The sequence below is a fragment of the Salmo salar genome, chromosome 18, assembly GCF_965601325.2.
Source record: "Salmo salar chromosome 18, fSalSal1, whole genome shotgun sequence".
Classification (NCBI taxonomy): domain Eukaryota; kingdom Metazoa; phylum Chordata; class Actinopteri; order Salmoniformes; family Salmonidae; genus Salmo; species Salmo salar.
In genome coordinates, this window is record NC_138308.1 from 93,193,647 (window position 1) to 93,203,841 (window position 10,195).

A 10,195-nucleotide genomic window follows, 5' to 3' on the forward strand; every position below is an offset into this window, starting at 1 on the left:
TGGGAGTACTTGCCATTCATAGATTGTGGGCTCTGCGTCTCGTTCCATATCTCGCCATATGAACCGGAGCAGTGTAGTGTCGGAAGGCAGCAGACGAATCTGATGAAACATGGCTTTGATGTCTCCACTGATGGCTGTAGAGTGCTGCCGGAACCGGAGAAGGACACCGAGCAAGGAAGGACCTAAAATTGGTCCGGGGAGTAGACAGTCATTCAGGCTTTGACCAGCAGCTTGGAATGAACAGTTGAAGACAAGTCTGTACTTCCCACCGTGTTGCTGGATAACATGATGAGGGAGATACCAGGATTCGCCGAGTGCGTTTCCCTCTTCTTGAGTTGTCACTTTGGTGACATAGCCTGCCTTTACAAGGTTATGAATCTCTCGGTTATGAACTTCAGCAAGCTCAGGATTCTTCACCAGGCGTCGCTCCGTTCCACGCAGTAGTGGGAGTACAGCCCGCGTCGTGGTTGCCAGAGGAGGATGGTTGGGCACCCGTAGCAGTGGGGTTGCGTACCTCCGAACGCCATCCATTTCAGTGGTGGTGGTGCACTTCTCCAGGAGGTCTAATGCATAGGAGTCTTGTTTAGAGCGAGTGACCTCCTGTAGCTTCCGGTTGGAGAAGGTGTCCATCTTCCATAGCATCTCAACATTCCGAAGGAGGTCAGTAGCTGGACAGGGGGATGGAGCTGGATTGCTTCTGGTGAAGAGGACTTGCTGTGACTGTACAGCTTGGGTGGAGAGAAGTAAATGGGCTGGACCTTGCACAGCCCAACCCAAGGATGTATGGACAGCAACGGGCCCGTCTTCTGGTCCAGCTCGTATAGGCTCAGTCGGGGTGACGAGATGTGGGTGGTCTGACCCAATCAGGATAAGTGGAGCTACTCTGGCCAGGCTAGGAAGAGGCAATCCTCGGAGATGAGGATATTGTTTCTGTAGAACACTTACCGGGCAGGAGTGCTCTGCAAGATTCAGGCCATCCGCCGTGAAGGCATTGGTGATAGTATAGGTCACGTCCCTGTTTCCTGAAGGGGAAATGCTGAAGGTCACAGCAGAGCCTTTCATTTGGATAACATCATGTCGCACCGTTCTGAGATTAAGGGTCTCGGGGATCCCCTCCAGGTTAAGCTGTCGGGTGGACACCGGGAGAATGATTGGTCGTTCAGACCCATCATCTAGAACGGCGAATGTATCAATGCTTCTCCCTCCACTCCACAGAGTGACCTTGACCACCTTCAACATGACCCTTGGAGACCGGTTCTGCTGGTCGAGGTAGAGCTCCTTTACAGCTCCTACCATGAGCATACTCTGCTCTTTCTGTGCTTGGGGAATTACATCATGCAACACTGTGAGATGGATTTCCGTACAGCGATTGCAGGGTTTCCTCAATGTGCAGGTCTCCGCCTTATGGCTACGGGCACACTTGTAGCATCGCTCGCCTGAAGTGATCCAAGCCTTCAATTGAGGTTGAGTGAGCTTTTTTACCCTGGGGCATGAGCCAAGGATGTGCCCCTTACTATTGCAATATGGGCAGTAAGGCTGAAATTTGATGTTCTTGCTCGAGAGGGGTCTTCTTCCCGGGTTCCTCCCCAGCTTCACTATTTAAGTACATAGTAGTGGGAGTTGGCATTTTCTGTCCCTCCTGGCGTTCAAACTCCTTCCTTCCCCCGTAGACTATGGCTGAGATTGTGGCCTGGTGAGCGATGCTCTTCGCCCTCGCTTTCACCTGCAACCATGCGGCCAGGTCTCTGAGAGCATAGGTGCTTCTCAAGCCCTCTTTCAGGATGCCTTTGTTCAAACAATGTTCAACGAAACTGTCTCTGAGGGACGCTGGAAGCTTGCTAAGAAGCCTGTCCACGTGGGAGCCACATTTCAGCTCGTTCCCGTCTTCTCCTTCAACGGATTGGAGCATCGAGGTCAGGGATTGGACAGCCAGGGAGAACTCTTGGAAGGCAGCATGGTCTCCCATTTTAATTGGAGACATGTTCAGGATGTTGTTTAGTTCATTCTGGACTAGCTGGCGTGGCTCACCATATCTCGCTTTCAGGGCCTGGAGAGAGGCAGTGTATGGTATTGCGGAGTGCATAAAGGATTGGGCCAGCTTATATGCACTGGGAAACCGCAAGTGATCCATTAGTACTTGGTACTTGTAGCGTTCTGACAGATGACTGTGAATACCCAGTAGGCTCTCCAATGCCATTTCCAAAATGACAAATTCACTCTCCTTTCCGCTCTCAAAGTATGGCAGTTTGGGTCTGGGAATTCCATAGGCTGAGGCTACTAGCAGTTTCATAATGTTGGCTCCATCTTCTGGTTGCGTGAAGGATAAACCCGGGACTTCTGATGAGCCCACTGTGGCCTCATTGGGCCAGCCGGAATTGGGTGAGAGCCCTCCCACCTGCCGCCTGAGGACTGGCCTGGTCCAGGCCCTGGACGAGAGGAATGATTTGCCGTGGTTGGTAATTGGCGAAGGAGTGATGCTTTGTCCAGATGGAGGAAAGCTAACTTCTGTCACTGGCATAGAGGGCGTTTGCGGAGTGGTCTGTCCCCCATGCTCCGTGTTGGCTGTTGACCTTGGAGCCTCCGGGGACTGTGTGCCATGCTGTACCAGAGGGGCAGATTGGGAAAGAAAGGCAGACAGGTCAGGTCCATCTGGAATGGTGGTCAGGTCAGCTCCCTGTTCGTTCCTCTCCAGGAAGGATGAGACCATCCGTGCCTCCTCCAATTCCCTTCTTGCTTGACGGTGCCGTCGCTGCTGTGCCAGGTCCTTGGCAATGAATTCCCTTTCCTGTAGAGCTCTACGGGCTTGCACATCCAATAGGTGACATCGTTCGTCAGCCTGTCGTTCCTCCTCAATCTGACGCTCAATTCTCTCCAACGCTAATAGTTTCATCCTCTCTTGTAGGACAGCGGTCTGTGATTCGCTGAGGGCTAGTGAATGGCGGCTGCCATGGCCACATCCAAAGGGGTATCCACTGGTCGAACTCTCACTCCGTCTAGAGTGCCTCGACGATTTCCCTTCAGTTAAGGGGTGAGCGGAGCCGGTCTCAGGAAGTTGGTCGACCTGTGCGGTGGGAGTTACCTCCTCCATAGGTTCTTCCTGTAGACCACTTTCCCGTCCCAAAGCAGTTTCTGGTCCTTGGTCCAGAGGGGATGGTTGATGGCTGAAACGTACAGCTGATCCATCACCAATTTGAGCTCTGGTGGGCTTGCCCTTGGATGTGGGAAACTCAACCACATAATCCTTAAGATAACCAGGTGCTTGCCTGGTTCTCCTGGTACTACTGGTGGTTGAGGATGAAGCCTTTGTTACTTTAGGCTTAGCTCCTGGACCTTTTCGTTGTTCCAGGACCTTTCCCTCCGCTGCTCTCTCTTCCTTTATCCCTCCTTCCAGTGGGGACAATTCCTCATTCTCCCCCTTCATTTCCTTTCCACCTGTCTTTGGTTCTGTCATCATCCCGCTCGAAGGACCATTGAAAGATTAGTGGAATCTGTGTGGGTAGCTGGACAGGTAGGATGACTGACAGTGAGGGTGAACAGGTGGTCACGGGTCAGGTGACAGAGAAATGGATGAGACTGAGGCAGGAATTCCTTTAACCATAAAGTGGTATATTTACTGAGTAGTCTGTGCTGCATAACAAAGGAAACAGAATAACGTGTATCCAATCAAATCCATCATCACAAAGATCTAATCATAACAATCATTCATTGTTAACTTCTTTGGGCTAGGGGGCAGTATTTTCACATCCGGATAAAAAACGTACCCGATTTAATCTGGTTACTACTCCTGCCCAGTAACTAGAATATGCATATAATTATTGGCTTTGGATAGAAAACACCCTAAAGTTTCTAAAACTGTTTGAATGGTGTCTGTGAGTATAACAGAACTCATTTGGCAGGCAAAAACCTGAGAAGGTTTCATGCAGGAAGTGGCCTGTCTGACAAGGTGTTGTTGTTCTTGCTTATTGAAGAGTCAGGATCTTAGCTGTAACGTGACACTTCCTACGGCTCCAATAGGCTCTCAGAGCCCGGGAAAAACCTGAACGATGACGAGGCAGCCCCAGGCTGAAACACATAATCGCCTTTGCCAAGTGGCCCATCAGAGGACAATGGAATTAGGCGCGTGCCCGATTCGACCCAGTGATATATTTTCCTTCGGCTGTTTACCTAATTGCAGATTCCCGGTCGGAATATTATCGCTTTTTTACGAGAAAAATGGCGTAAAAATTGATTTTAAACAGCGGTTGACATGCTTCGAAGTACGGTAATGAAATATTTAGAAATCTTTTGTCACGAAATGCGCCGTGCGCACGACCGTTATTTACCATTGGGATAGTGTCTAGAACGCACGAAGAAAACGTCGCTGTTGGAACATAACTATGGATTATTTTGGACCAAATCTACATTTGTTATTGAAGTAGAAGTCCTGGGAGTGCATTCTGACGAAGAACAAGAAAGGTAAGACCATTTTTCTTATAGTAAATCTGATTTTGGTGAAGGCTAAACTTGCCGGGTGTCTAAATAGCTAGCCCGTGATGGCTGGGCTATGTACTTAGAATATTGCAAAATGTGCTTTCACCGAAAAGCTATTTTAAAATCGGACATATCGAGAGCATAGAGGAGTAATGTATCTACAATTCTTAAAATAATTGTTATGCTTTTTGTGAACGTTTATCGTGAGTCATTTTGTAAATTGTTAGTAAATTCGCCGGAAGTTTGCGGGGGGGTATGCTAGTTCTGAACGTCACATGCTAATGTAAAAAGCTGTTTTTTGATATAAATATGAACTTGATTGAACAAAACATGCATGTATTGTATAACATAATGTCCTAGGTGTGTCATCTGATGAAGATCATCAAAGGTTAGTGCTGCATTTAGCTGTCTTCTGGGTTTTTGTGACATTATATGCTAGCTTGAAAAATGGGTGTCTGATTATTTCTGGCTGGGTACTCTGCTGACATAATCTAATGTTTTGCTTTCGTTGTAAAGCCTTTTTTAAATCGAAAAGTGTGGTTAGATTAACGAGAGTCTTGTATTTTAATAGCTGTAAAATAGTCATATGTTTGAGAAATTGAAGTAATAGCATTTCAAAGGTTTTGAAAATCGCGCCACAGGATTCAACTGGCTGTTACGTAGGTGGGACGAATTTGTGAAAGGTAACAGAGTCGGTGGACTTACGTGGATTCATGGACGCACAGAACTTCTGGATTTGACAGAGTGAAGGAAGAGAAAGCAGCGCGATCAGCCGATGGTGATTTCCTCCTTTTATGGAGTGGAGATCTGTCGGACATTTCCACCTGACCTAATTAAAGCGCCCCTGGCCCAGCTGAGTAAGTGGCAATGAATTAAAGGATTATTCCACCAACTCCATGGGCTTTTTCTACAGTTTGTCTTCACTGTTATTCTACAATGTAGAAAATAGTCAAAATAAAGAAAAACCCTTGAATGAGTAGGTGTATCCAAACTTTTGACTGATACTGTAAATCTATTTACATGTGCGAATACTTGGGAACATATTCCCTAAATACATTTTTAAAATGTCCAACAATGAATAAAAAACAAATACAAATATTCTATAGATGATCTTGTTTTAATCAGAAAACTTGGGGCCAAATAAAATCACCCAACGGGCCACCTATTGGGAATCCTACATTACATCTGGACATCTGGTATCCATATCTGACTACGACATTGAATGTTCACAACTCTCCAACCCCATCCCTCAGTTGTTCACCTAAAAAGTGGTGGTTGTCTGAACTGCAGATTGTCCATTTCATACACAAAGAGTAGCAACATTACCTGTCAGGTTCAGACAACAGCCCCATTATATCATTACTGTGACATTGGACTGAGCAGGATCAGGAGGACCAGTTAGAGTTGGTCCACAGGTGCATCTCAATACTCTCTTAGTCCCCTCTCTGTGTCCTCATTTACTTTCTTTGTGGATGTTTTTCACGTGTCAGCAGATTAGTCTTCTGAATTAATATTTTATCAGACTGAGCAGCCATGTTGTTTCCGATTTAAGCTTTTCCCTCAGTCACCACAGCTAAATGGTTTCTCTCTGCTGTGAGTCAATTTGTGCATATTTAAGGTATCCTTGCGATTGAAGCTTTTCCCACAGTCACCACAGCTGAATGGTTTCTCTCTGCTGTGAGTCAATTTGTGCGTAGTTAAGGTCTCCTTGCGATTGAAGCTTTTCCCACAGTCACCACAGGTGAATGGCTTCTCTCCTGTGTGAGTCAGTTTATGCCTGGCTAGGTTCCTTTCGAGACCGAAGCTTTTCCCACACTCACCACAGCTGAATGGTTTCTCTCTGATGTGAGTCAATTTGTGACTGGTTAGGCGCACCTTCTGATTGAAGCTTTTCCCACAGTCACCACAGCTAAATGGTTTCTCTCTGCTGTGAGTCAATTTGTGAATATTTAAGGTATCCTTGCGATTGAAGCTTTTCCCACAGTCACCACAGGTGAATGGCTTCTCTCCTGTGTGAGTCAATTTATGCCTGGTTAGGCGCACCTTCCGATTGAAGCTTCTCCCACACTCACCACAGCTGAATGGTTTCTTTCTGGTGTGAGTCAATTTGTGCCTGGTTAGGCTCACCTTCTGATTGAAGCTTTTCCCACAGTCACCACAGGTGAATAGTTTCTCTCCAGTGTGAGTCAATTTATGCCTGGTTAGGCGCACCTTCCGATTGAAGCTTCTCCCACAGTCATGACAGCTAAAAAGTTTCTCTCTGGTGTGAATCAGTTTGTGCATAGTTAAGGTCTCCTTCCGACTGAAGCTTCTCCCACAGTCACCACAGCTAAATGGTTTCTCTCCTGTGTGAGTCAGTTTATGCCTGGTTAGGAAATCCGTGCGATTGAAGCTTTTCCCACAGTCACCACAGATAAATGGCTTCTCTCCTGTGTGAATCCTCATGTGCCTGGACAGAAATCCTTTGTGTTTGAAGGTCTTTCCACAAACAGGGCAGGTGCAGGGTTTCCCACCGTGACAGAGTCGGACATGGGCCTTCAGTTTACAGGTGGAGTTGTAGCGTTTTTGGCAGGAACTACATTCACTGGGTATCTTACTGAAGAGAGTCACATGTCTCTGCAGGTCAGCTTTCAGAGCAAATGTTTCACCACAGTCACGGCAGTGGTGAGTTCTTCTAGATGTGGTGCTGGGTTTGGAACAGTGTTCCCCCAACAGTGGACTGGGATCCAATGGTGGACTGGGATCCAATGTTGGACTGGGATCCAATAGTGGACTGGGATCCAATAGTGGACTGGGATCCAATAGTGGACTGGTGTCTAGTCCTACTGTGTAGCTGCTTACAGCTGAACTGTGGCTGGAGGCATTGTTTTGATTATCTGGAGGGTCACAGGGAATGTAGAGACCCTTAATGTGGGTCACAGTGACAAAAGGTTTGAGATCCACTGGTTTAGAGTCACTCTCTCTGTTCTCCACAGTCTGGGTTTGGGGAAGAGTCAAGGACTGAAGTGGGTCCTCCTGATCACATTCACTTTTCACACAGGAAGTAGTGAATGTGGAGTCTTTGGTATCAACGAGCCCTTGAAGCTGCTCTTCCTCCTGACTGGTCCTGACTTCCTCCTGTTCCTCTTTAATCTGTGTGGTTTCTGGGTCCTCCTGCCCCAGACTGGGACTCCACTCCTGCTGCTCAGGGGGAACCTCCTCTTCAGAGACAGAGAACTTCAGGGAGTCTGGAGGGAAGGAGAGGAGGAGCAGATGTTATTTATATATTACAGAATTAAATACAACACTTGAATCACAAATGTGAATTATAGATCTCAATGATTTTTTAATTGAAAATGTCTTTATTGGCATTGATCCAAAATAGCAACAGTAGCTAAAATAATGTGCAATACAGACAAAAATAGTTTTACTGCTCCCAAACTTGATATTTTAATGAAGCTTGTATATATCCTAATAATTTGAAAGATTGCTCAGAAAACTAGATGTTTTGATCACCGTCTGCTTACTTCTATTATGACATCTATTAAGATGAGCAGAGTCAGGGGTCTACAGGACTGAAGCCGTACTCTGCCTACTGCCATCATCAATATAATATTGAATTACTAGTGTGAATGTAAACGTACTCACAGTCTCTAATGAAATGCATTGGAGTCAGAAAGGCTGTGCTATATAAGCTATTTCAATCATCTTTTCCTGACAGATAACTTTTTAATTATGCCCGGTGAATCTTAGCTATATTATAAACTGTTCTTTAAAAATGGATGCAATGGAGATCCCTGTTACAGGAAACAGTTTATTAACTAAGTAGAACCGTAGCTAGCTAGGTATTAGATCTACGTACAAACCTATTCTACATAGTTTTATCTCTGGTGTCCTCCGCAGCAGTCTCCGTAGCAGATCATTCTCTTCCTGGTACTCTACTACAGTTTCCTCAACCGCACCAAGAATCTCCACAGCAGCAGATGCCGTTAAACATTCATTTAACAACACACGAAACAACTGTAGTTTAGACGTTTTCAGTGGACTGAGAGTTGGGTGTTCAGCTAGTATGGCTTCTTGATGTGGGTCCATCTGATCACATTCACTTTTCACACAGGAAGGAGTGAATATGGAGTCTTTGGTATCAACGAGCCCTTGAAGCTGCTCTTCCTCCTGACTGGTCCTGACTTCCTCCTGTTCCTCTTTAATCTGTGTGGTCTCTGCGTCCTTCTGCCCCAGACTGGGACTCCACTCCTGCTGCTCAGGGGGAACCTCCTCTTCAGAGACAGAGAGCTGCAGGTAGTCTGGAGGGAAGGAGAGGAATAGCAGAGGTTTACACTCCCCTATGTATTTATTTAGACAGTGAAACTAACATTTACAAATGTGGCTCTATATTCCAGAATTTGGGATTTGAGATCAAATGTTTATATGAGGTGACAGTACAGAATGTCACCTTTTATTTGAGGGAATTTTCATTATATCTGTTTTACCATTTAGAAATCAAAGCACTTTATGTATCTAGTCCCCCAACGTGAAGAAGTCATAAGCATTTGGATAAATTAACTTAGTGTATTACAGTAGTCAGAAGTGTAGTATTTGATCCCATATTCCTTCCACACATTAAGCTTGTGAAACCACATACTTGTTGAATGCATTTGCAGTTTGTTTTGGTTGTGTTGTGGGTTTTGCCCAATAGGAAGTGAATGGTGAATAATGTATTGTGTAAGTTTGGAGTCCCTTTTATTGTAAACACAATATAATCTGTTTCTGGATAATAATGAATGAATCTTCAATGACGACAAGTGAGAAAGTTAAAAGAAAGTTAAAAGAAACAAAGATCATCACCCCCCAAAATGCTGACCTCCCCTGTTATTGGTAAGGAGGGGGGTGTATGATCTTCCACTCCTGATTTTGACAAATATGATCTTCATTATTCATCATTTATTTGTGATTATCCATAATCATAGTAGCAGCCACATGAATGTACAAGTGTTCAGAAACATATTATATTCTTATTTACAGTAAAAAAATAATTTAAAAAGACTCCAAAAGTACAATACGTTACACTTGAAATGTGTGTCATTTAGCAGACGCTCTTATCTGCAGCAATTACAGGATACATCAGGGTTAAGTGCTTTGCTCAAGTGCACAGGGACAGATTTTTAACCTCATGTGGAAATAGTGAAGGGGTCTGAGTACTTTCCGAATGCACTGTACATACGTACCTGTTCTACATAGTTGAACCTCTGATGTGATCTCCAGCAGTCTCCGTAGCCGATCATTCTCCTCCTGGTATTTCACTACCGTTTTCTCAACTTCCCCGAAAATCTCCACAGCAGCCGAAGTTAAGCGCTCATTTAAAAACACATGAAACGACTGTTGTTTCGACATTTTAAGTTGACTGGTAGCTAGTTAGCTATTCAGCTGCTAGCTTCTTCCACGAGGAAAGAACGATGTTCACAAGAAAGAAAAGTCCACTCGCAAGCTCACTTCCGCCTGTATCAGCGGGTGGCAAGACAATACCACAGCGCCTCTATGTGGATGGAGAGTTAACTACAACGTACAGACACATTTTTATGTTTTAACCACATTTCAAAGATAGTTACAGTCTCCAATTTCCAAAATTGCAATATTAGTCTTTTGGCTAATAGAGTACAAAGAGAGACAGCCTTCTCCTCCTGGTTATTCCCATCAACTGTACCAAACAGACTGATAAATGGGTCTGGGGCTACAACTCTATCGAAGG

At 45.2% G+C, this 10,195-nt stretch overlaps 1 protein-coding gene across 1 annotated transcript; it reads right to left on the reverse strand.

The window, feature by feature from the left end:
• Nucleotides 1-5,568: 5,568 nt before the first annotated feature.
• On the reverse strand, nt 5,569-9,910 carry LOC145850194 (uncharacterized). Its single transcript, XM_014156734.3, has 3 exons — nt 9,675-9,910; nt 8,316-8,753; nt 5,569-7,697 (listed from the first exon to the last, which is right to left on the reverse strand). The coding sequence occupies exons 1-3, from the start codon at nt 9,838-9,840 to the stop codon at nt 6,031-6,033; spliced, it is 2,271 nt and encodes a 756-aa protein (XP_014012209.2). The 5' UTR covers nt 9,841-9,910; the 3' UTR covers nt 5,569-6,030.
• Nucleotides 9,911-10,195: the final 285 nt, after the last annotated feature.

Bases quoted from the DNA above. Each gene is read 5' to 3' on its own strand.
- LOC145850194 (XM_014156734.3), bottom strand. From the start codon at position 9,840: ATGTCGAAACAACAGTCGTTTCATGTGTTTTTAAATGAGCGCTTAACT. The intron at 8,754-9,674 runs GTACGTATGTAC...CCTTCCCTCCAG, and splicing joins GGTTCAACTATGTAGAACAG to ACTACCTGCAGCTCTCTGTC. The intron at 7,698-8,315 runs GTTTGTACGTAG...CCTTCCCTCCAG, and splicing joins GATAAAACTATGTAGAATAG to ACTCCCTGAAGTTCTCTGTC.